The 26880-nt window shown below is 35.8% G+C and overlaps 2 protein-coding genes across 4 annotated transcripts; both read left to right on the top strand.

Moving 5' to 3' along the window:
• The first annotated feature begins 1949 nt into the window (after positions 1-1949).
• Positions 1950-26880, top strand: LOC126977823 (inhibitor of Bruton tyrosine kinase). 3 transcript variants are annotated; one of them, XM_050826434.1, is made up of 15 exons: positions 1957-2120; positions 2365-2658; positions 3374-3551; positions 5246-5463; positions 9367-9555; positions 10314-10523; positions 11908-12044; positions 13131-13265; positions 15449-15743; positions 17770-17892; positions 21438-21705; positions 22098-22293; positions 23414-23615; positions 24001-25188; positions 26616-26880. In XM_050826434.1, exons 2-15 carry the CDS (start codon positions 2500-2502, stop codon positions 26745-26747), a joined length of 3630 nt encoding a protein of 1209 aa, XP_050682391.1. In that variant the 5' UTR covers positions 1957-2120; positions 2365-2499; the 3' UTR covers positions 26748-26880. The 3 variants fall into 3 exon arrangements, with proteins under 3 accessions (XP_050682393.1, XP_050682391.1, XP_050682392.1); XM_050826435.1 differs by lacking the exon at positions 1957-2120 and adding an exon at positions 2250-2268; XM_050826436.1 differs by lacking the exons at positions 22098-22293; positions 23414-23615; positions 24001-25188; positions 26616-26880 and having other exon boundaries at positions 1950-2120; positions 15449-15693; positions 21438-21587.
• On the top strand, positions 6918-8656 carry LOC126977845 (tetraspanin-9-like). Its single transcript, XM_050826480.1, has one exon. It carries the CDS (start codon positions 7049-7051, stop codon positions 8036-8038), a length of 990 nt encoding a protein of 329 aa, XP_050682437.1. The 5' UTR covers positions 6918-7048; the 3' UTR covers positions 8039-8656.

Genomic DNA, 26880 nt, shown 5'->3' with positions numbered 1-26880 from the left:
TTTCAATTAGTCTAGTTACTATACTTGGTGGCTTTTTTGTTTTAGGTAGGTATATAATAATATAAGGTAAGTATAGTTTATGTTTTTATCATCGGAATCTGTGGCGTTTTTTCTACCCTTCTAACCGATACTTTTCATTCACTGCATAAAAACTATTATGTTTAGTCGTTCATTCGTTCGATGATTCCCATCTCTCTGAATTATCTCTTGGTACGAGCTGGTTCTCTGTACGCTATATTTGTTTACTATTTAAGACATGTAAGGAAAAATAGACTATACGTGACACGCAATGCAACGAAGAAAATGAGACAGACATATCTCACCTTATCTGTCTTGAAATGCAAAACAATAAATTGAAGAAATTTTATTTCATTTTGATCACCAGTCTGATGACCATAGTGTGGGTGATATAAAGTACTATTTTAGCAAAATACAAGTTATTTTTTGTGTATATTGTTTTCAAACGTTTTTAATCAAAAATTACATGGCTTGCATTGTTTTTGGCTGTAAAAGCCGTAGCAGAGAGACACGGATGAAATTATTTTTGGAATCGGTGTCAGCCAAGGTAGGTTTGTAACTACATACCTAGTTATAGGTGAGATGTGCTTGTATCGCACTTGTGCGAAGTGAAGAGGCGAGAGGGTAAAATTTATTTTTGTAAGTGAATAAATTTTAACTGAACCTTGAATGAGCCGTTTGTTTATATGTTTTGTTATTATTTGTGTCGCATCAAAGTGGACTGAAGAAATTCTCGCATGTTTATTTGGTTCCCATAAATCTGTTCGTGCTGTTGCTTTTATCCATTTTATTTAGTATTGGATCTAATGGAAACCTGAAAAACATTAGTTTGCTTATTATTTTACTACACATTGTCCAACATCATTATATCATGTTCCTTGTTTAATAATCAATTAAAAACAAATGTCGTTCTAATTTCCTTACTTCATACAAATATACAGTTACTATTACTAATACTATTCGAAAGCTCGATGACATTACAAATCCTTGTTTATTTGTCCCAAAAGTTGACATTGGGCCAAGCAGATAAATGGGCTACGCGATAGAGATGCAAAATCAATAGCTTTGTTCCTTTCTATCTCAGCGTTAGTCTTTTCAGTCAGCTTGTCCTTTCTATTTGTAATGAAGTTACCGACGCCACTTCTGAAGCGGTAATATTCTAAGGTTCGAACCGACCCAATCAATCAATCGAACGGGTCACACGACCCGGGTCATTTTGGCGACAGATCAGTATTGATCCGGAATCCGGATCTCTTAAATTGATCGAACCACATGTCTAACGGCTATTCCCAATATACAGTCTATCTCCGGTTGTGGCCTACTTAAGATAAAAAATCGTAACTGTCGTTGAATTTTCTGTACCATTCAACTTAACGACGTTAACAGCTCATCTTATCCGTACACGCTCTCTGTCAATGGGACGACGTATAGCTTACCAGGGATGGGAGAAGTTTGTTTGGAAATTGCAACAGTGAAATGGCGATAAGAATGACTTATGTAGTATATTGGGACAGCTTCAGATTATTGACAGCTATTACTGACAGTAGAAGGTGGTAATTAATCTTTATCTGTAGATAGTATATTGGGAACGGCCATGAGTCTGTTGATGTATCTTTTATTATTCTTGTTTGAAATCAGTTTCACTTGTGTCATAAAATCCGAAAAAAAACCTTACTACTTGTCATTTCGTTGTCACTTTCAAGTTTGATTGACAATAATTGACAACTTTTTATTTTTTACCGAGATTACCGACTTACCGAGCAAGGGCCAATGAGCATTATTTCTTTGCAATAATTCTCTTCGTAGGTAGTATTTACATCCTCTTTGATTCTCTGTTCTCTCCACAGAGTACTATATCTTAAAACTGAGATCTCTCCTGACTGCTCCTGAGAAGAAGGTTTTGTACCAAGTCAACTTTACGAAAAAATATTAATGTTGATATTAGTTATATCTTGAGAATAGTTTCCTCCATGTACTACTATTCATAGCTCTATTTAAAAATACAGTTATATGAACTTGATAAGTTCATTTATCCACATGAAATCTATTAATTCACTTTTCACTCAAGCCCGAATCATTAACAACAGCTGTTTGATGTAAAGGTAATCTAAAATATCATAATATACTATCGTCAAGGTCACCGAAACATGATATCAAATAAAAGCCCTAGCATATAGAAAGTTTTTATGTTTATGTTTTATAATAGTTCTTATTGGAACACCAAAAAAAATTTGGTTATTATATATTGAAGTAATTGTTAATATTTTGGTCTAATAGATTTTATATTGACATTTACACCTAAAGCTCTGTTGCAAGTTATGCATTTACTTAATGATTTCATTTCAGCTGATTATCAAAATCATTATGTTGTTTTAAGAAGAGTCACCCCTCAGAGGTCGGTTTTCCGACCTCTGCTGCTGCATTGAAAGTACAAATTATTTATACGAATAGAGAAATCTAAGACTAAGTAATTATAATAAGATGAGTAAATTTGAGCCTGATTGCACAAGAAGATGCAAGTCTAATTTACATGGACAAACATTGACTAGTGCCATAACTAAGAGATCTGTTAGTGATTTATCATTGGCCAGTTTTGTTAAAGCTACATGTTTTAATTTTACAAAGTCATTTGACTATGAGGTAAGTGTGAAATATTAATATATAAATTAGAGAGTTTAATTCATCTGACTTCATACTTTTCAAACAGAAACAACTTTTTTCTCCATGCATCTATTTTGTTCAAATACAGCCTTAATGTTGCCCCGGGCTGTGTGGAAGGCATTTGTGAAAATTGACACTCCCTTTATCATCTACATTTGGTTTTTAGAAAAAAATTTTGATGTACAGACACAGAGTATAGTTATTATAGTATCATAATATGTATTAAGTAGATAGAAGATATTATATAGATTTCACTTAATTTTGTTTCTTATAATTATAAATTTAAATTAAGTTTAGCTTAAATTTTTAATATAATAATAATAATAAAGTTCTTCTTCTTCACACGGGCGCTTTCCACAACTCAACATCATATGCGCCTATTTTGCGTGCGAGGGTGGTAGAGGCTTTTCCAACCAGCCAAGCTTTTCCAAGAAGTCACCCAACTTCTTAACATCTCGTCGTCGCTTATTGCCTGGTGACCCCAGGTGCTTCGCCATGTTTTTTGCCACCTCACTGCATTCCAGCAGCTGCTCACGCTGAGCAGCTGTTTCCTCTGCCCCCAGGCAACTTCTGCATAGAGGGCTGTCCGTGACACCTAATAATAAAGTTAAATTGTTTCTTGATCTGGTTTGTGAAATTTTAGAAACTTCCTAATTGCTTATACAAAAATACAGCATTAATTAATTTCAATTAGGGTCGGACACCACTGCACATGGCCGCCTCAAGAGGTAGAAATGTTTTATTGGAATGGTTGGCAAAGCATTCATCTGAAGCTTTCCTAAATATGAGAGATAAAGAGTCAGGATATACACCCTTACATAGAAGCATTCTCTATGGACAGATACATTCTGCAGTGTCCTTATTGAAATTGGGTAAGTATGGAATTTCTTAAACAATTTAACATAGTATAAATTTTTGGGGTACACATAATATTGTGTTCATAGAAATACTGCAATAAATAACTTAAATGGATACCAAATCCACACTTTTTAAATATTAAAACCTAATTACATGGTGTACCAAAAATGCTACTAGTAGTGATCCAAAAGTAATGATAACTGGTTATTTCCTATAAAAATATTTTATTAATAGGTCACCATGCCAGGGAGATACATTCATTTCAATACGAACTGGCATAAGGAGAACATCAAAATGAAGGGAAACAAAGTAAGAGTGACCCTTTAATACCACTGTTTAGTAAAATGTACACAGTGATTTATATGGGACTAGCTGACCCGACAGACGTTGTTCTGTTCATAATAAAAAACACACTCTTGCAGATGCAATTTTGGAAAATCCATTCTTCCGCTGACCTCTACTCTGTGAAAAGAATATTCCTACCAAATTTTAAGTCTTTAGCTCTAATGGTTCCAGAGATATTGTGATGAGTGACTATATATGTGGAAATCTCTTATATATATAGATACAGATATATATGGTGGAAATATTAAGGGACTGCTCCTCCATATTTCATAGTTGCATCCTGGGCCAAGGAGTTTTACTTGGACTGAAGATGGAAACAAAGAAATTCTATCCACATCATGAAAAAAGTCAAAGATGTCTGGTTGGCAGATTGAAGAGTAACCATCAGCTATGTAGATGAAGTCACAGGGATCTAAGAATGGCAGTGTGCAAAGAATCAGGAGAATTTTCGTCACAATTTGTGACGCTGGGCCATGGATGTCACCTTGACAACCATTTTGACCTTGAAACCATACTGCAATGAACTAAAAGCCCTTCACCGATTCTGAAGAAATTCAATGTGTCAAATTAGATGGGACATGTTATGGCATTAGCTTTTCAGGATGAGAAGGAAACATTTAGGTGGAATATATTTTTGAAAAGACAGTCATTATATCAGGCCTTGACAATTTTTTTTTTCTAAGGTTATCCTGGGTTTGAACAAATGGGTATGGACTAAAATGTTTAAACTTGTAAGGAATGACATTTTGAAAATAAATAAATTTTTTGATTGACAACCTTGGTTTATCTATATATATCATATAATAATTTTTATTATTATATGATATTATAATTATCATATATTAATAATAGCAATAGTAATAATAGAATTGCTGTTCGTTAGTCTCGCTAAAACTCAAGAACGGCTGGAACGATTTGGCTAATTTTGGTCTTGAATTATTTGTGGAAGTCCAGAGAAGGTTTAAAAGGTGAATAAATAGGAAAATGCTGCTAAATTAAATAAAAACAACAAATTTGTTTTTCCTTTGATGTGTCCATACATAATATCTATGAGAGAATTTATTGACGCACGGTGTGACAGTTCTGCTGAGATACAATTTCATTATGACAGCAGGGTGCATATTTTACGAATTAATTTTTGATGTTTTGATATATTATTGACAAATTCATATAAAAACATTATTTTATTTATTATAATATACAGAACAATGTCTGTCGGGTCAGCTAGTTATTTATATTTATTAACATTACACTTGGATCACTATTAGAACACCGCTGTGCGCACACACCATAATTAAATCACTCACATCATTTTAATTTTTTATAATTTATTATCTTTATACTTTTCCTATAAAACCCACAGGATGTAACATTGATATACTAGACAAAGATGACTACAAAGCAATCGAGTTTGCAATGTTAGACAGACAGTATGTTTGTAAGGTTGAGAAGGCTATGCCCTGCGACGTCTATGTATGGGGTAGTAATTCTAACTACACACTTGGTACTGGATCTCACCAGCCAAAGAATGTTCCAGACATGTTGACGTCATTTAACAGAAGCAATGAGGATGTGAGGCAGGTATGTTGGTGAATGAATTAATCTTTTGCTTAGCAGAGGTTTTCTGGGGAAAGTCATAAGGGCATTATCCTGAAATCAATTCAAAAAAAATATTTTATTGGTAGATAAATAAATTAGTTCCAAACATCTTATGTGCACGCCCCAAGTTAAAAAAAATCAACCACCACATCATGTTGACGTCTGTCATTCAATCATTCGTTTTGCGAGGGACTTCTTGCCTCGCGCAGTTACTTGGTGGAATCAATTACCGGTAGCAGTTTTCCCGGACCGATACGATTTAGGGAAGTTCAAGCATAGAGTATATTGCCAATTTCCAGCCTGGCAAAGAATCTCTTGATAGGTCATCTCCCAGGTGTTGTGGATGATCATTCTCGGTTGACTCACCACGTCCGACTGTTATAATAATAATAATATTGACACTTTTTACGCAAATTATCTTGCCTCAAATTAAGCATATATAGCCTGTGTTATGGGTTGCAAGACAACGATATATTTAATACAATATACTTACTTAAACATACATAAATACATATAAACATACATAAATACATTGAAACATCCATGACTCGGAAACAAACTATCCATATTAAACATATAAATGCTTGCACCTACCGGGATTCGAACCCAGGACCTCTAGCTTAAGTGCTTAACTTAACCTACCTAGGTTCGCTAACCACTCGACTATACAGATCGTCAGACTGTTGGAGACAGGTTTGATCAATTACAACGCTTTTAAGGGACAAATCTTTCGGTTTCATTGTAATAAAATTGAACATATTACTGTGGCTTCTCTGGAAGATACACCACAATTTAGCAAATGTTACGTTTAAATAAACCACCAAGCCTAGATAATTTGTTTTCTAATTTTAACAGTACCTAATGATCGGTGCTAATGTTGAACATTGTGCAACTTCGATTTCGTGGGCAATCGACAACGTCGCACGAGTTGCACATAGTATTTTTTATTACAAATGCGACGATTTATTAAACTGTCAGACGCGTCAACCTCAATTCAGTTTTAATATTCCGATTGTGTTGTTTCTTGTTATTATTTTATTTATTTTATCTAAATTTGGGTGTGCCAAGTATAATTTGCGTGCGACAAGTAAACTTTCGCACGCTAGCGCCAAGTAAACTTTCGCACGCGAGCGCCAAGTAAACTTTCGCACGCGAGCGCCAAGATACTACTATTCCCGCATGAGTTTTTTTTTTATTATACCTGAAACACATAGGTACATGCTTATATATACAGACTATAAAGGACATACACAGATAAAATTACTTAAAATATATTCCAAAGTACTTGTGATATTTAAATAAATATATTTATTCAAAACATTTACAAAAGGCGTGAAAACTGTGTAAAAAAGACATATTTTAAAGGAATTTTAGGTACTTAGTTTAAAATTTAACATTGTAAAACCTACTTTAAGAAATAATGAGAATATGACACATTTTAATTTGACAAAACTACGACTACATCTCTCTGTTACTTGTCATTATTTTTACATAACATGGTCGTCATAAATTGCAACAATAACAACGAACTGATTAATTTATTATCAATGATAAACTTATAATCGAAATGCACTCGGCTGGGCTTCCGCGTTCATGTCTAGGATTTACGAATATGCTTACATTTATATTTGGTGTGATATGTTTAGCAATATGTGTCTGGTGTGCTATCAACACGGAGTTCTTCAGGGAAGTGAACTACACAATCACAAAAAGTCCCTGGGTGAAGACGATCGCGAACTTCGTCAATCTTAAGCTATGGTTCACACCAATGACTTCAGTCCTTATACCAGTTGCGTGTCTTATTATTTTTACTTCATGCTGCGGGATTCTCGGAGCTGGCTGCAAAACTAAATGCGCTCTGAAATCTTACATATTTCTCGTAACTGCGATCACTTTAGCTTCGTTCTGGATATTATTTGTCTCGTTTATCTACAATATATACACTAATAAACAAACTACTCGAAATTATATGACAACCACTTTAAGACATTATGGAAAGGAAAACGACCTGATAACAAACTTTTGGGATTACGTTATGGTTAACTACGAGTGTTGTGGCGTTAATGATTCCAGGGACTTTATCGACACAGATTGGCACAAGAAAAATTTGGATAAACTGTATCCGGTGCAGTGTTGTAAGTTCGCAAATAAAACAGCTCTAATGCCTCGCTCGAAGTATTGTACAATTAGTCGTGAAGATGTTGCAGAGAGTTTTGCAGATAGAGGCTGTTTCGTTGCTTTGAGAGAGTCGATCAAGGGAAATAAAAGGATATTAACGTTTTATGCGGTTTTAATATTGTTGATATATTTGATGATTACGTCGTTCGCGTTTTGTATCATCCGAGGGGAACCATTAATTGGCCCCATTGACCCTGAAGATGTGATGTTTGTGCCTATACGACGCGATGTTGAAAAAGCGGTTCAATCTCAGTCGTCACTGGACAATATGATGTTTGTCGACGAGCCTCCAAAAAAAGTCGTTCAAGTCGTGTCCGTTTTAAATCCAAACCAGAGATATACAATTGCACCAAACTCATTACCGAATTCCATTCATTAAATTGATAAATATCGTATATTTCCCTCCCTATATTCATTGTCTTATTTTATAGGTATACATATTATATTGATTTTCTTATTTCAGTTTGTCAGCCATATCTACTGAAGTTTTTACAGTTAATAAACTCTTTGTACATGCTTTGTTATTTTTTTTTTTATTATTAAAGCTTCTATTAGCTTGACGTGAAGGCTATGATATGAATCTATCAATGTAGAATCTTTCAACATAATTTTCACCAATATACAGACGTATTATTACATCGTTAAGAACTACTTTTTTATTAAAACTGTGCAAACGTCTTAAATTTGAAAAATCGGTCCAGCTGTTAGGCGGAGTTCACATACACATTAGCAGGAGAATCATATTATATGGACGGAATTGAGAATCTAATTTCTACACCAATCTCAAATTCACTGGAACACACAAAAAATCATCAAAATCGGTCCAGCCGTATAGGAGGTAGTTCAATAGTGATTCTAAAGTCTAAACCATTCTCGAATCCACCTGAAGACACACAGAAAGTTTCATTAAAATCGGTCCAGCCGTTTAGGAGGAGTTCAGACACCTTTTTTAAACTTCTCATGTTATCTCTTCTTGTGTTCTCTGTTCATTTGATGCAAAGTAAACACCATCCGACTATTGAGCTATAGCGAATACATATGCCGAGACTGCTCTCGGAATAGCTGCTTCTGCGGACCTTCATGCTGCTCTTGAAATAGCAACATGAAGGTCCCTAAGTCGTTTAGGCTCGAGAATAATGCAGCCGGAAGATGATTCCACAAGTTTTTTTTATGTTAAAAAAAGTGACAGGAAATTGTTTGCAAGAATCTGTGGAAACGATTTATGTATTTTTTGTGTGGTATTTTAGTGTGATTTGTCCAAAATATTTGTACCAAAAATTTCGATATGACGATATGACCCCTCTTAAGCTTTAATCCATACTACCCTTAAGGGTCTTTCTGTCTTTCATTGTCCTAGTTTCTTGTGCAGATATAATTTAAAAAAAAGTCAAGGTTAATTTGACGTACTTCCTGAAAAACGTGCCAAGCCACAAACATCACATTTTAAGGAATTCGTGCTTATAGTTTAATAAATATTAGTGTATTCCATACATGTAGGTTGGGCCACTAAAGTCATGATGTCATTCAAAGAGTGACAGTAGGGCTTCCATTTATTGTCAGTCCGTTAATATGCACCACGTGACCAGTTTGTGTTCTTTACTTAATTTCGACATGATTGTGGTTTGGAACGTTTTTCTGGAATTACGTCCAATTAATTGACTGTAGTACTTAAAAATATTGGATTTACGGGCATGTCTATGTTACCAGGTATGTCTTGGCAAGTTCCACAGTGTATGGGTTTGCGCGTCCGGGTCAGTATGGTGTGCTGGTCAGCCAAGCCGTGCTGGAGGGTCCACCAATACTGCACTACGTCCCACCCTGCTCCGTCTACCGGAGCCGTGTAGGCAGGTCGCCCTTACCCTCACATCAACGGTCTTCCTACTTCAAAGTGGCGCGGTATGTACTTACAAAAAAAAAACATTTGATAATAACGTGTCAGCACGGAATCTTGGCCAAACTCGCAACTTGCAATAGCAATTTTTAAAGTGTGTATAACTTTGTTCTTATCATGTGAGCGAGAGCAGAAATAGTCAAAATTTGTAAGCTAAATGTGAGTTCCGTAATTTTATACTTGGCCAAATTTCCGTGTCAATGAGCTTACCTTAAGAATGTTCCCTCTAAATAATTAATATTAACTAAATCTATACCTAAGTTCGCGGGGATAAGAACTTAAAAACCCTATTTGACGTATCACCACCTTATTGGTCTTGGAATTGCGAGCTTTTGGTCATCATTCATCCAAGGCTGCGGTCACCGGGAAAGCAAAGCCAAGCTTCGAAATTGGGTGTCATCAATAGAGCGAAACAATACTTCAAAACTTTGAAAAAGATAGATTTATTAGATAGATTACGTCACGTTGATACGCATAGCATTTGGTACTATCTAAATATTATCTATATATATATATATATATATATATATATATATATATATATATATATATATAGAATGGTCATTGTTTGAGGCTCTTTCAAGCCTAAACCACTGATGTTATCGACATGAAACTACCACCGTTCGATGCGAAATGTATCCTAGATGGTATGTGGCTACTTATTTTTCGAATTCCAACTTTCCTTAATTAATTAATTTCCTTCTAAAATTCGCCTAGCGAAACGGGCGGGAACTGCTAGTGATAATATATACTTACATTCCAGATGATTCAGTATGCCTCCAACGCCCCGGATAGTACAAATCCTTCACCAAAAGTGACAACGGTGCGACATCAGATATCAAACCCGTTGGGCGTGAGTGCGGGCCGTTCTCATGCGGTGTTGTGGAACGCTCATGCGGTCTACACGTGGGGCGTTAATATGGGACAACTTGGCCATCCGGTGGAGGAGAAATCTATCGCGACGCCAAAACGGGTGAGTAAACAAAAGTCAGCTGATTCAGTTTTAAATATGTCGAGTACCTTTTTTTCTATGGAATACGTGGACAACTCAGCGTATGAGTCAATAGGTGGTTTGTGATTAGCGCCTCCCTTACCTTCTTGCGTTGCCGGCTTTTAAGGTATATGTACGCCCTTATTTTTATTAAATCAAATCAAATCAAAAATATTTTATTTCGTATGTAAATTGCATTACAGTTGAAATATGTAATTTTTTTATACAGCTCGTTGAGAAGGCAGATGATACTCTAAGGGACTACGCGCACTTATTCAACTCTTTTCAGCTTTTGTCCATAGAAAACAAAAAATTTGTATGGAGACGTGTACGCTTAGATTCAGCTTTCCGCGTCCATTCTGCTTTCGCGGCAAACCAGCATAAAAGAGGATAAATGTGTTTTTATTATGCGAATGCTATAGAGAGCGCTGTTCGCCGTCGAATGCGGCGGAACAGCTCTTTACAGCGATGATTCGCGACTCCTTGTCGACAAGTTGCGACCTGTATTGTTCATGCATTGATTTGACGTGATCATTATGCACACAAAGATTAAAGAGTGCAGACGTGATTTAAAGTTCCATTCGCGGCTGATAGAAGCAGAGCTGTATAAGTGTGACCAAAATCGTTCAGCGAAACGCGAATGGAGCTGAATAAGTGCGCGTAGTCCCTAAGGGTGCTATTTGCAAAACAGAATGCTATTATTACACACGGACAGTAGAAAAATAAGGACTACGTGTCACCTTACATAACAGTGTAGCACTAAAACAAGCCGATTAACATACACACACTTACACGACTGCAGGCCGATAGGCGGCCATTATGAGAATTGTCATCATCTGTGACAGATCAGTTTGCGTCTCAATAAAATATTTTGAAAATGCCGTCGTGCGTTGTGAAAATATGTAAAAACGATACTTTATAAGTATTTGTGGCCATATATGATTATTTAAGGGAGAAAAAATTGTGTCTAGTTACACAATTTTTATCCCCCGTAACCGCACACACACTAGCATAACGGTGCTTCACTTGCTATTATTCAATATCACGGTGCGGAGTCAAATTTACAAATCGAACAACACTAATTGGGAATCGTCATCAAGCGACATCAGTTCGTAATACTGCTTTGATATGGGGGGAGAAGAATTGATAGTAAACTTCCAACAAGAGAGAAATATAGGCATTAAAAAACAGTGTTAGTGTTCGCGCCGTCCACCGCATCTATATAATTAAAATTCTCGTGTCATAATGTTAGTTAGTTGCCATACTCCTCCGAAACGTGTGTTTTCTGGGTGTTATATGTTGACGTCATCTTTTCTCACGCCGACTCTATGTTTGGATATATTGTTGAGTTGGCTATGTTCTGCAGGTAGCAATATCAATGAATGCTAAAGAGGACACCAAGTTTGAACTGGCGGACGCGTCAGATGCCGCGACTGTGATCACCACCAGCCGAGGAGACGTGTACCTCCTGCACAAATATATCTGCAAAAAAATTGCTGTCAAGTGAGTAGCACCTTGAGGGAATTGTTGGTTAAAAGGCAATGCCCGGAATGTTTCATGATGGTGGTGTCTGGTTGTCGCTAGAACAATGTTTTTCGTTCGAACAACATGAAGTTTAACTACGGTATGCAGTTATTGCAATTTTTGTACTTGGCCCAAGTAATGATAATCTTCAATGAGGCGAGGTAGGTCATAATATAGGAATGTTATTGTTAATATAAACACCGTCTTTCAAAATAGATATTAAGTTGTCACGGACATATTGTATGTGTCAAAAATAATTAAAATTATCTCTATTGATTACATCGATTCTACGGTAGCAAGAGAACTTAGAAATTGTATACAGACATGCATGAAAGGTCCAATTTCGATTACCAGGTTTAATACCGTTATGTGCAATTTTATATATTACTAGCTGACCAGGCAGACGTTGTTCTGTAGATTATTAAAAAATAACCGTTTTATAGAAATTTGCCAATAATATTTCAAAACATCAAGAATTATTTCGTAAGAAATGCTCCCTATTGTTATAATGAAATTGTTTCACAGCAGAACTGTCAAACCGTGCTTCAATAAATTCTCTCACAGAAAATATGTCCATACAAAACAAATATTGGAAATAATGGTCCCAAATCGAAATAAAAAGTATCCTATCTCTCAAGTTGGACTAAACTGCACTTCATGACGTAATCCCCATTTAAATCCGATTATTAGTTTAGGAGTTCATCGCGGACAAACAACGTGTCAAGTAATTTATATATATTAGATTTTTCAACACACTTTGATCGCGATGGCGATCTTGACCAGATCGTCGGTCCATCTTGTGGGGGCCTAACAAACTTCGTAAACACGGTACGTGGTCGCCATTCGAGGACTTTACGGCCCCAACGGCCATCTGTCCGTCGAGCTATATGCCCTGCCCACTGCCACTTCAGTTTCACAAATGACGTCGTTGACTGGTTCTCATACGGATCTCCTGATTTCTGATTCGATCCCGCAGGGAAACTCGAGCATAGCCCATAAATTATACAAATTATTTTTTTATACTACACTACTTATTTTTAAGTCTGCTATAATATTATATTTCAGACAAATAAACTTACAACAAGTTTGCGTGGAGTCAAAGATGAGCGAGACGGGTGTATATTCCCGTGTGACCGTCCTGCTCTTGACTAATGTTGGACAATTGATGATATGGCAAGATGTCTCAAACAGACTAACAAGGTATTTATTATTTATACATTTTATTGTGTACTATCTTGGACGCCTTTAACCCCAAAGGCCACATACTGAGCCTAATAGCCTCAGTGAACAATTTGGCGTTATAAGTATGATGTGAGATCTCGAAGTGAAACATTATCACAAAAAAAAAACTAGGTTATAAAAACCGACTTCAAAAACTGAAAAGTATCAAATAACTAAATTTTTTTTTAATACACCTCTTATGCAAACCTTAACCTTTACTATTAATAAAATACTATTATTTATATGTGCTAAGTAAGTCGGTGCCAAGCCCTAAACAAAATAAAACTTAATATTATAAACAGCTTACTTTCTGTAATTATTAAGGGTTATCTACCCACGCGTGTCTGTCCGCTTGGGTTGCTTTTTTCTAGACTCTAGAATCTAGACGAAGCTATCCCTCTCAAAGTCACGCGTGGCGAGTGTATGTATTAATATTAAAGGTAAAGATTTGCATAAGAGGTTTATTCAATAAAATTTTTAGTTATTTGGTACTTTTCAGTTTTTGATATCGGTTTTTTTAAACATAGTTTTTTTTTTACTTTTTAGTGTCAGTTAATAATAATAATAATATATAATCAACCGGAATGAAAACTCCTAAAAAACCGTAGGTACACAAAAAACAATTATATCATTAACGTAGTCAAATATTTTCATAAAAAATGTTCATAAAATGAAAACTACTGGGCAAAACTATGTAAAATTCTGATGGGGTCCAAATGGCATCTATTCCGCATCGAGCTAAAGAAGAAATATTGAAATATTGAATTGAAAACCTCCTCCTTTTTGAAGTCGGTTAAAAATAGGCAACCCCGCTTTTTTGTTTTAATAATAGCGTGTTGATGCCTGTAACAGCTGAGAGGAGGAGACGGAGGGGGAGAAGGGAAGTGACCTGTAAAGCCTGCGCCGGCACACGCTTAATACCAGACAACCATCGCCCGGCACTAATGATAGACGTCCTTTATAATATTATTTTCAAATTTGTAACCATCTAATTATTATAAATCTAGAAAGTAGAAGTTTTGTTTTCATTACTAACATAACGGACAACCAAAAAATATGTCTTCACATGTAAGTAGGATTTCAACCTGTTACTTGTATTTTATTAAGTAGTAATGTATTTTACTTACTAATGTTAGTAAATTAGAATTATATTAAATTGGTGTGAAGCCACATCCACCACGGCAGTACCCTGAGTGAGTTCGTTTATATACACCCATGCTTTAAATCCTCTATTAAAGATTCTAAAACAGCTTATTGCCAACATTAAAACATCCAATGTCCTAATAACCATTACATCATCCAAACGAGTGTTGTAATGAAATTCAGTACAACATTACAACACTCGTTTGGATGATGTAATGGTTACTAGGACTGGCTTTTTTAATGTTAGCAGTAAGCTAACTGATTCAGAATCTTTTATAGAGGATTCATATTATTATGGGTGTAGATAAAGTCATGTATGCAACTGTTGATAATTAGGTATTAAAACACTCATGTGATACTATTATCACACTCGGTTTGGCCTGGTGTGATAAATCCACATTCGTTTTTTAATTCCCCTTATAACATAAGAGTTGCATAAATAACTATTATAGCACACGTACAACCACAGGCTACATGTGTAGATAGATTTGCTTTAAAAGTAAGAGCAAGCAACCTACGTTCCTTATCGACGTCGAAATTATCAATCAAATCTTCAGTGACCCAGTGGCCCGAGTATTTAAATTTTGTCAGAGAACAGAGTTTCATAAAGTGAGACATTAGGAATCCCTGGATAGGAAAAACCTGTTGCCTTAAACAGCATTCGTTCACTTTTTAACCGACTTTAAAAAAAGGAGGAGGTTCTTAATTGGTCGGTATGTTTTTTGTGTTTGTTACCTCAGAACTTTCTACTGGGTGAACCGATTTTGATAATTCTTATTTTGTTTGAAAACTGGTGCTTCCCGTGTGGTCCCATTGCAATAATCGTAACTAGCATTAGATTAATTAATAAGATTGAATAAAACTCGCGATTATTTTTATATATTTTAGTGCATATTATATCTATTTTTTTGGAATAGTGTTTTTGAAGTCGGTTGTTTTTTTGTTTAATTTTGTTTTTTTTTTGGACGTATATTTAAAATAATATAAATGATTTTTAATAATTCTACAATTTATTTTAGGTGTGTATTCGGCCTTAGCCACCAGGTAAAGATAACGCACGTGGCGTTAACACACGACGCTCTGTACTTCACGACTAAATACGGCGAGGCGTTCATTGGTCATATCTCGCGCAAAACCACGCCCCCGCCCGCTCAGCCAATCAAAAAGGACAAAGACAGAGACAACAAATCGGCGCTAGTTAAGTTCTTAGAGAAGGACGACTGTACAATAGTCAAGATCACCAGAATACCTAATGTGCACAGAGGTACTGCTATAGCTGTTGATAATGAAGGATTGAATTTTGCTTGTTTACAGGTTTGTAGGTTTCAGTGCTAATCAATTATCATATTCATACGATTTCATTTTGGCATTACTATTTCAAAAAATCTGCCAGTGGCTTACTCCAATTTTATTCAATATTATAAGAATTAAAGTTGTTACACAATTTTAAATTTTATTTAATGATTTCTTATTGAAAATAATTATTAAAAAGACGCTTATGTGGTAAAGGTTACTATAACATAAATGATTGTTTTAATGATACAAGATATTGGGAATGTAACCACCGCCGTCAGGCTATTTAAATTATAATTTTGATTGTATCGAAATTTTAACTAAAAAATAGTAGTTAAAAAAACTAAAAAATACGCTTTTTTTGTTAGTTTATTTATACAAACATGTTTTTTTAGTTCTTTTTTAAAACTAGCACTTAATTTGTATTGTTGAATTAAAAATTCTTTTTAATATTCAAAAAATTCCTTATATTAGATAAATCTGTTAAATGAAATTTAAAATTAACATCAATTCCTGCCACATAGTCATCTATGACGAAAATAATAGAAATTGACGAAAATAATAGAATTTAACAAAAATTCTGGAAAAATGGAAAATTTGTATCAAGCTAATGTATTCTCATCAGTCCTCGATAAATCTACGAGGTTTGAACGAAATCTAGCCGTTTAAAGTGGGTGAAAATAGTGCCTAAATAAGTTGGTTACAAATAAACATACATACAGATGATTCTAATAAAATTCGTGTAAAAAAGTAGCCCTCTGAATTTCTTGAGCTATCTTCTTCTCAGGTCTGAGGCATTCATTTCCGAATTGGAAGTACCTACTTGATGACTTCCAATAAGCGATTTCATATCTTATTTTGAATTAAAGTATTTGAAATTGATTTGAACAAGAAGTAAAAACATGTTAAACCATAGTTATAATACACAACCTATTGATTACCTTCTATACTTAGAGATTATGACTATACCTATAGCAATTTCTCAGAAAGGGTTTATTTCAGTTTATCCAACTGCGGAAACTCTTCCAAAAACCAAACCAGTCAGTACATTTATCAGTAAGACTTTTTAGCTAAACTGCTTTCATTAAAAAATATGGTGGTCATTTTCTCTATGAGATTTTTTATTTACACAAGTCCCTCAATATCCGGAGCGTTGCAAGCGTCCACAGCAATGTAATAGGCGACAGTCGCCCCGCAAAGAATTACCAATTATAACATTTCTATTACCGACTTATTTAGATTTCTATGGGTTAATACTAAGAACTAATTCCACCCGTGGCTGATTGCTAACGACTTGTCAATCAAAATTGGTTACAATAACAATAGACACACTTTCCTTATCTAAATTTCTGTGATGTTCTCTTTCGCACGCTTCGTTTGTCTATACGCTAGTATATTGAGAGTATAAACTCTTTCTTTAATTATTAGTAAAGTAGGCATTATTTTGCGGATATTTATAATTATCCAAATGTTTTGAATTTTCTTGAGTGTTAATTCCGCCAATATTCGTCATCTTTCTCAGTCTCGCAGTCTCTCACGCCGTGCCAGAGTTTGGCGGCCAGTCAACGTCTCCTGAGGATGCCTCGTGTAGAGGCACGACATGCCACAAGTTAGGATATCATCCCCATCATCTGGATGTGTGGCGGTCCTCCACAGTGCGGTTCAAGGAGCTTTCTTCCTAAAAAGCTGTGGAATGAGCTTCCTTGTGCGGTGTTTCCGGGACGATACGACATGGGTACCTTCAAAAAAAGCGCGTACACCTACCTTAAAGGCCGGCAACGCTACTGTGATTCCTCTGGTGATGCAAGAGAATGTGGGCGGCGGTGATCACTTAACACCAGGTGACCCGTACGCTCGTTTGTCCACCTATTCCATAAAAAAAATGAGGCGAAACACGTGTCGAATTGTTTAAAGACGAATATTGGCGGAATTAACTCTCAAGAAAACTCAAAACATTTTGATGTTGAAAGGCAATATTTTATTCGTGGCATAAATCTTGTCACAAGTCAAAATTGTTATCAATTGTTATTTTTTATTTGTTTTTTAGAACAAGCCGATTTGTGGACTTCTATCGATACCAGAACTCTCTCCCTCGGGCTTTTCCAAGCACATGGAATCATTGATAGAATCAGCAAGCGATGATGATTTATTACACGATGTTATTTTCAAGGTACCTACTTGTAATATGATGCATTATAATTTATTTATTTTATTCACAAATTGCGTCAAATGCGAATAAGTGACTTAACCAATCATGAAAGCTTAGATACGTCTAAGCTATAGGTAGACTGTGATTGCTGTGAAAACATTGAAAAAATTGAGGTTGACAATCAAACTCTATTTTGAGCAATGCACGCACACTAAAACAAAAAAATAAATAAAAAATCTTTCATTTTTGTTTACATAAAGATATTAAATTAACTATAAATTAAATATTAATTAGAACCAAATTAACTTTAATAAATAAATTAGGAAGTAGTCGCCTCTACGGCTAAGGCCTCCCCTAAACCAGCTCTTCTCATCCAGTGCGGTCCAACTCTTTGAGTAAAAATATCACTCCATCTTCTCTTTTGTCGCCCTCTTTGTCTTGTGCCTTCCCATGGTATCCCGTAACTCTTTTCGTCCATCTTGAATCATCTAATCTGTATATATGAATTTTAACACTAAAACAAAGTGACATACAAATCGCGAGTGGAACACTTAGCTTGTCATGCACACAATAAGTCTCTAGTTTTCATCGGTTGCCGAGCAGTAAGAATCTATATATACATATAAATTGACTAAGAATGAAACTACTCAAGTATCAGATACACCTCGAAGGGCATAGCAATGAATAAGCATATTTTTTTTATTAAAAATCCTAATACGGTGGTCCAGAAAAAATAGGATGACGATACCAGGAAAGTGGCAGGAGTAACGTGGAACAGAGTGGCTCAAGAAAGACAGGAATGGAAACGGTCGAAGGAGGCCTTTGCCGATTGGCAAACAGATCCACAAAAAATTAAAAAAAAAAACTAATACTAGAATAAGTTATTTTGTTTTTAATGTTTTATGTTTGTTTTAGAGTATTGTTAGTTATTTATGTTAGTTAAGATCTGAGTAAATTTCATGATTAGATCGTGATTAGATATACTAGGCTACGTCAAGGGTACCATAAATTAGGGAGAGGTGAGTTAATGCGAAAGAAAGGAATGCTAGGAATGTATTGCCAGGATCAACGGAGGTACGTAATGAGGTTCTGCGATATTAAAACAACAAGATGGCGTCTCTCCGTGAAAGGTCTCAGCGGTAGTCGTATAATAATAATAATAATAATAATAAAAGCCTTCATTTAACAATCCATAATTATGTACAACCTTACCTAACTAATCTATGCTAACCTATATTTAAATTCTATTTATATTTTTTTCCATTTGTAGGTATTTACTATTTACACCGGTAATTATTGGATGTCTTGCCTTTCGGCATAGGCCTACCCCAAACTTTTCCATAGTGAGCGGTCTCTCGGCTTTCTTGACCAGTTTGCACCTGCTACTTTTTTTATGTCATCTTCCCATCTAAGACATGGTCTGCCTTTTTCCTTTTCTGTTGTCTAGGATATCATTCTGTAAGAAATTACTGAATGAATGAATGTAAGAAATTCGACCATTTGTCCTTTTTGTTCCTGATCATGTGTTCCTGTCCATCTCCATTTGAAATATTTAAAATAAAATTTAACATCAGTTATTTTTGTTTGTTCACATATGGATTGAAGTCGTATTCTGTCCTGTATTTTTTTTCTCAGCGGGAGTCGTATAATAAATTCAAATTGAAGTTGTGAATTGAACATTATAGGAGGAGATGGGGTGAGGGGAACAATAATAGGTACGGTCAAAGTCATCATATTTAAAACTAATGTTGCCACTCGACACTTACTATATATGATATAGGGGATAATGGTGCATGGTTCTTGTCAGCAGCTCTTGGCCAAGAGAGCCGTCTGCGGTGGTACGGACACGTTATCAGGCGAGCATACAACCACATGAGCAGAAAAGTGCTAGATATAGAAATTAAACCCCGAGGACGAGGAAGACCCAGAATCACATGGATGTCTATAGGAATTAAGAACCTGAAGAAGCCCAAATAAACAAAGAGACGACCCAGGACCGAGCCACCTGGAGACACATGATACAGAGGGTGGACCCCAAATAAAATGGGAAAGGGCCAGGCAAAGAAGAAGGGTCATGTTTCATGTTGGTTTTGCGCAGGCCACCTAAAATTGTATTATAATATATTAAATACGAGGGCTGCACTAAAAGTATCGAGAATGGAATATTTCCATTGTTCCTGTCATATTTAAATCTTTTTAATTGAAAAAATCAAATACCATTTATTGATTTAAAAAAAGATTCTCGGTCTTGTCACAAGGTCTTTTCAAACTTGTTTAGTCGTTGAGAAAATGGAATTGACTTGAGATAATTCTAGAGCGATGATTTATTATGACTTTCGAAGTGGTTTAACACAAAAATAGTGTGTTGACCGGATGATTTCTGCATTTGGTTATGAAGCCCCATCCAAAACCACAATTTATCGCTGTTTTGCTGAATTTCAACGAGGACGTGTCAAACTCAGTGATGATCCCCGTCAAGGTCGTAGAAAAACTGCAGTCACCAAAGAAAGCGTTGATGCTGTGCGTAAGCTGATTGAGGAAGATCGACATGTGACATACCGCGAAATTCAGGCAACTTTAGACATTGACATGAGTCAAATGCATTGAGTCTTGCATGAACAATTAGTTTTCCCGATGGATACCGCTTTTGCTCTGTGAAGAGCAAAAAGCGGCTCGCTCGGTGCGTCAGAACTCTCGAAAGATTCCACGCAGGATCCTCAAATGCTGTATACAACATCGTATCAGGTGACGAATCCTGGATATACGCGTACGAACCCGAAACAAAAAACCAGTCACGAGTTTGGGTGTACGAAAATGAGTTAAAGCCAACAAAAATTGGTCATTCACGGAGTGTTGCAAAAAAAAATGGTGGCCACGTATGTCTCCAAAACCGGCTTGTCTTGAGGGACAAAGAACGGTTAATGCAGAATGGTATGCTAGCATTTGTTTGCCACAGGTCGTTTCTGAACTCCGTAAAGAGAACTGCAACCGCCGCATCATCCTCCATCACGACAATGCGAGTTCTCACACCGCGCACAGAACAAAAGAGATTTTAGAGCAAGAAAACATAGAATTATTAGACCATCCGCCGTACAGCCCCGACCTAAGCTTATGATTTCTATACTTTCCCTAAAATAAAGAATAAATTGCGTGGTCAGCGATTTTCATCACCTGAAGAAGCTGTGGACGCCTACAAAACGCCCATTTTGGAGACCCCAACTTCCGAATGGAATGGTTGCTTCAAAGATTGGTTTCATCGTTTGGATAAATGTGTCAAATTTCGCGGAGAATATTTCGAAAAGCAGTAAATACATTTTTAAATAGTAATATTGTGTCACTTCTTTGATTCCCGAAATTTTCAGTGCCGCCCTCGTAGTCTAAGTTGTTATTTGATTTAAAAGATGGGCTGGCAGTTTCATTACAGTTCTTCTCCCCATATCAAGGCACCTTTCCGAACTGATTATTTTCATGATTATTAACAAGTATTGTTGCAATATGTTACGTTCACCCCTATGGTAAATAAATATATTTCTATTTCCATTAACAATTGATGCAAAAATTCACAGGTTGGCCTTAAGTTATTCCCGGCCCACATATTCATAATAGCATCCAGCAGTGACTTCCTATACAAACTCTACCAAGAAGCCAGCGTCAAGGAGCGGCGACCAACTATACCTCTGGATAATGTCCACCCCGAGGCCTTCGAGAGGATTTTGAAGTACATGTATACCGGCACATGTGATGTGGCGGAAATGGGTCCGTGTGCACTGAAGATCAGGAAGGAGGACTTGATTGGAACTAAAGAGAAACCATTGGATCTTGATGATGTCATTGGTAAAGATTTATTTTATTTGCTGATAAGTTTTGCAAAAACATTTATATTTCTTACGCAATTAAGATTTTATTTTGTTGCACCCAATATTATAATAATAATCTTTACTATAAAAATCTTGAGCAAAATAAATCGATAGTTTTTTTGTGTATAGAAGCTTATCCTTAATGTATCTATGCTTGTCACACACGCACACACATGCACACACACACACACACACACACACACATGCATACACACACAAACACACGCATACACACACACACACACTTACACACACACACACACACACAGAAAATAGACTAGAACTATCACCGACTTTGTGTGAGGCAGGCCGCTAGGTACTCGTAGCTTAGACCACAGCATTGATTTTTAAACCATATATTTTTTACAGAAAACCCATCGGAAATATCAGCATTTGAAGTATACAAGAGTCATGAGAAGCGCAGGAATAATAAACGGAAACAAAATAATAATAACAGTACTCCGACCAGAACCCCCCATGTGTACTGCGATCCAGTAAAACTGGTGCAGGCTACAGCAAAGAGGTTGCAAGTTATGGGACTGCATAAGCTGCTCGATAAGTTCTAGTAAGTTTTAATATTTATATTTCACTAGAAGCCCGACCCAACTTCGCATGTTTCATTGATTGATAAAAATGTACGAGATTGAAAAACTTGGATAATCTAAAAGTGGACCTGGAAACCAAATATTTTTTCAATTATTTACATAATTCCCTCTAATTGAAGTAAAATCTATAAAAAAAGACATATAGTTGCAATTTATATCGCAAAATTAATTACAGGTATTTTTTTTTTATGATAATGAGGGACGAGACGAGCAGGACGTTTAGCTGATGGTAATTGATACGCCATGCCCATTACAATGCAGTGCCGCTCAGGATTCTCAAAAAATCCATAAATTGTGAGCGGCACTACAATTGCGCTCGTCACCTTGAGACATAAGATGTTAAACATCATTTGCCCAGTAATTTCACTAGATACGGCGCCCTTCAGACCGTAACACAGTAATGCTTACACATTACTGCTTCACGGCAGAAATAGGCGCCGTTCATTTAAAATAGTTTTTATCGAGAAAACACAAACCTGCAGAATCTAGCACAGGGATCTTGTACTATGATATGTGACTTTAAACTTTTAACTATGAGGAAGAACAAGGAATATGATAGTGCACCACATGCCACAGTCTGTGTTAAAGTCAGTGTTACTACTTAACTAATAATAACAGCTAATATGATCCATCCCAGCTTTAGTATTTTGCCTCGCAATCGGTTTGCGTATCATACGCTACTACTACTGTTCATACAATTTCGTGAATATTGATTTAGTATCTGAAACTCTTTCTAACAATTTCCACATTCAGAAATCAAATAATTTTAGTCTGTAGGGATTAAAATTTTAGTCATAAACAATTTAGTAGCTCTTTTCAAAAAGGTATGATTAAAATGTTTTTACATAAGTTAATATAAATAAATAACATAATATACGATATTAGCATTATAATTCAAATTATCTCCGAAAACATTCATATTTGGATAAATGTATTCCACAGATAAACACAATGAAATTTGTTCGTATATTCAACGAAAAGTTGCAAGCACAAAAAAATGCTTATAAATTTTACTCTGAGTCACTAGTCCAAATAATAATATTTATAATGTTCTTTTTATAATATATTACTTGCTATTAGTTACAGAGATGGCACTGTGTGCCTCAAGGAGAGTGCAACACACACCAAGAATTCTCCTCAGTGTTGGGACCGTGATAGTTACCACGAGCTCGTCGATACAAATGTGTGCTCAAAGGATGGCATGCTCATATCCGCCCATAAATGTGTGCTCGCCGCAAGACTTGAGTACTTTAATGGAATGTTTATGCACTCTTGGACTGAGGTACTTAATTTTTGATTAAATCCGCCACCTGTTGCTTCATAGGAATAGTCCACATCATCAACTGATATGCAAAACAATTAATATTAATTTATTGTGAAATCAAATTATAAAAAGACAAGGGCACCATTGTTCGCTTTAAAAAGCGCAGGTGCGGCCAAATATGGAGTTTTACTCTCTTCTGCCCTGGTGCCTGGTAGTATCACCTGTTTAATAAAGACCTTGGGTGATGCCAGCCCTCGCATCCCTCAGGCAGGTCGTTGTCAATTTAAGACTTCACACTCATCTGAAATCGTTTTTTTTTCATCCCTAGTCACACAATATATTGTGTGACTAGGGATACTATTTCATGACGCAAGAAATATAAACTGTTGTTGTTTTGTTTCAGAGCAAACTTTTATCAAAAGTCACATTGCCAGTCAACCATGGCATTCTACTACCGGTCATTAACTTTCTTTATACGGATAAATGTCCTGATATTGAAACATCGGACAGTATTGACTTTATATGTAGCATGCTAATTGTTTCTGACCAACTGTTTATTGGAAGATTAAGGGAGATGTGTGAAATTGCATTGGGCAATCTAATCACATTGAAAAATTGCACAGAATTATGCCAATTTGCTCATACATATAATGCCACTCAATTGAAACAATGCTGCATGGAGTATATTTCATTAAATTTAGCAAACATTCTCGAAAATCGGCTCTTGGACTATTTAGAGGATAAATTACTTGAGGATATAACTAAATACTATTGTAAATTCAACCCTATTATGGCATTCAGAGTAATCACTCCATTTTCCAATGCGCCTGATGATGAAACTGTTGAAGAATGCCTAAAAAATTATCCAATAGACTTACAAATTATTGACGAGGAGTGTAAGAGAGATAGTTTTATAGAAAGCAAAAAGAAAGTCAGATCTAAAAAAGTTGAATATACTGAAAATGAAAAGGCGAGAATGCGATACGAATCTGTAAGCTCTGTTACTTCTCTTGATGAAACTTCTGGGGATATTACACTGTCGCTTCGCTCAATTTCAAAGGAGACCAACAAATCTAGTGAAATTGTTGATAAATGGACCACTGTGCCAACACAAAAGCAACAGAAACTAGTGCAGGCTCGGCTTAAGGCAATCACTACGGCAAAAGACATTTTAAATGAAAAACCATTAGAATCTTTTACTAAATTGACTAAAAACTCGCATTCACAAGAAAGTCCTACAACATCTCGCATGTCAGTATCGCCAAAAGATTCACCACCAATGGCCGAGCTTGTAAATAGAACACAGGGAAATCTAGTCATCAATCACGTGGGTCCCAAACTATCTCAGAAACAAAGAAAGAAATTGGCTTTCGACAATGTAACACCACAGACACTAGATAACTACTTATCTAATAAATTGAGTATTGGGTCACCTCCTGAGCCAAAAAATCCATGGAAAATTATTGAAGCGCCAATTGCCTCAAGCAGTCCTAAGGGAAAGGCTGTTGGATTTGATCATATCCTTGCAGATCAAAAGAAGCAGAAGGGTGACTCATCTAGAATCATGACAAAGTCTCTTATTTTAACTCAGGTAAAGGTTTTTAATTGTTTATTTATAGTCTATGTTTATGTAGTGAACAAAGCATTAAGTGTATCTGTCTAAAAGTTTTACTCAAAGAGGATGTAATAAGAGACGGGACTGCCTAAGTAAAAATTTAAATTTAGTTTAGTATGAAATGTGCAGTGAGATTTGGCAAGTTTGGAAGGGAACAGTTGCTTATTACATATAGGGTTTTAGCTATCTCCGTTTTATTACAAGATTATAGCCTTCATCTGTCAATCACTGCATGTTTCATACTCTCTTTTTTCTTAGAGAGTTTCAGAGGCTGGTTTTACTCCTTAGTACTTTCTTGGTTTTTTATCAGCTAAATGTCTAACATTTGATAATTTTTTATTAGCTGTGACAATTTTTATGAGAATAAGACGAGATGAGCAAGCTATGATGGTCAAAGATACACCCTGGCAGTTATAATAATTTATAAATAATACATAGAGTAGTTCCACTTAGGATGAACCCAATATTCCAATTGGCACTGGAATTGCGCTCGTCACTTTGAGACATATGTTTAGTCTCATTAGACTATGGCGCCCTTCAAAACAACAGTGCTTGCACACTACTAATTGATTGCAGTAGAAGGCGCCACTGTGTGGGTAACCTAAGTGGCAGCATATGGAAAGAAGCCTACCAGTGCTAAAAGATGATCCCACTTACTGTTAGCTACTGAGAGTCTACACTACTACTACTACTAGACTAGTGTACACTGTCTAGCTTGACACCATTTTACAGGATATATATAATACATTGTATATGTTTTAAACTTTTGTTAAGAGACACAATTTGTTTATGTCTATGGCGCCATTTTGGATTTTATATATTTCTCGTTATAGGCGGCAATACTTAAATGTCTGTCAAAATCTGTCTAGATAGGAATATCTTCTTCTCTCGCGTCCGGCTGTCACTGTATCTGTTTGTCACATTGGGCTTCAGCCCAAGATCGCACAATAGAATCTTATTAATACAACTCCCATTGGATACACTTTGGATGAGGTAACCCAAAAAAGGACATACAGAAAAGTTTATATTTACCATCTGTTGTCTAAATAGACTAACTACTACTAACTATAAAGCCCAGTTTCCACCTAAGCGGAGAGGAGAGCAGACGAGAGGAGATTAGTGGCGAAGCGGTCAGATTATTTTAACTAAAGCGGCCACAAGGCCACCAGGCCTCACATCTTTCTCGCGGCACAAAATTCTGATCATTATAGAGAAAAATGAGACATTTCCTCTCCTCTCCGCTTAATTCATTTCCACCGAAGCTGAGCAACGGAGGAGAGGAAATAGAATAATAAAATCTAATCGGTTATCAAAATGCATCTCCTCTCCGCTTTAGTGGAAACTGGGCCTTAAGCATGTGTTTAAATTTAAATATAAGTGATATATTGAAATCTTGTTCACAGCTTGAAGACAAGGCAATAGAGGAGTTGGAGAGATTTTATAATATACATGAAGTTGATGACGAGCATATTACAGTTAGTCGGATTGAACTGCAAGTGTCTTCCCCGCAATGGATACACACTGTCCCAAAGTGATATTATGTGCTATATTCTAAAATATATCATATTATTGAATACAATATGTACTAAGTATGTTTATTATATTATAATATAATGTGACATGATTTTTTTAACTTGCAATAATTTATCAAATAAAATTTTATTAAAA

The sequence above is a fragment of the Leptidea sinapis genome, chromosome 46 (assembly GCF_905404315.1).
Source record: "Leptidea sinapis chromosome 46, ilLepSina1.1, whole genome shotgun sequence".
NCBI lineage: Eukaryota > Metazoa > Arthropoda > Insecta > Lepidoptera > Pieridae > Leptidea > Leptidea sinapis.
Note: the sequence above shows the minus strand (reverse complement) of the source record. Positions and strands in the feature narration are given on the sequence as shown.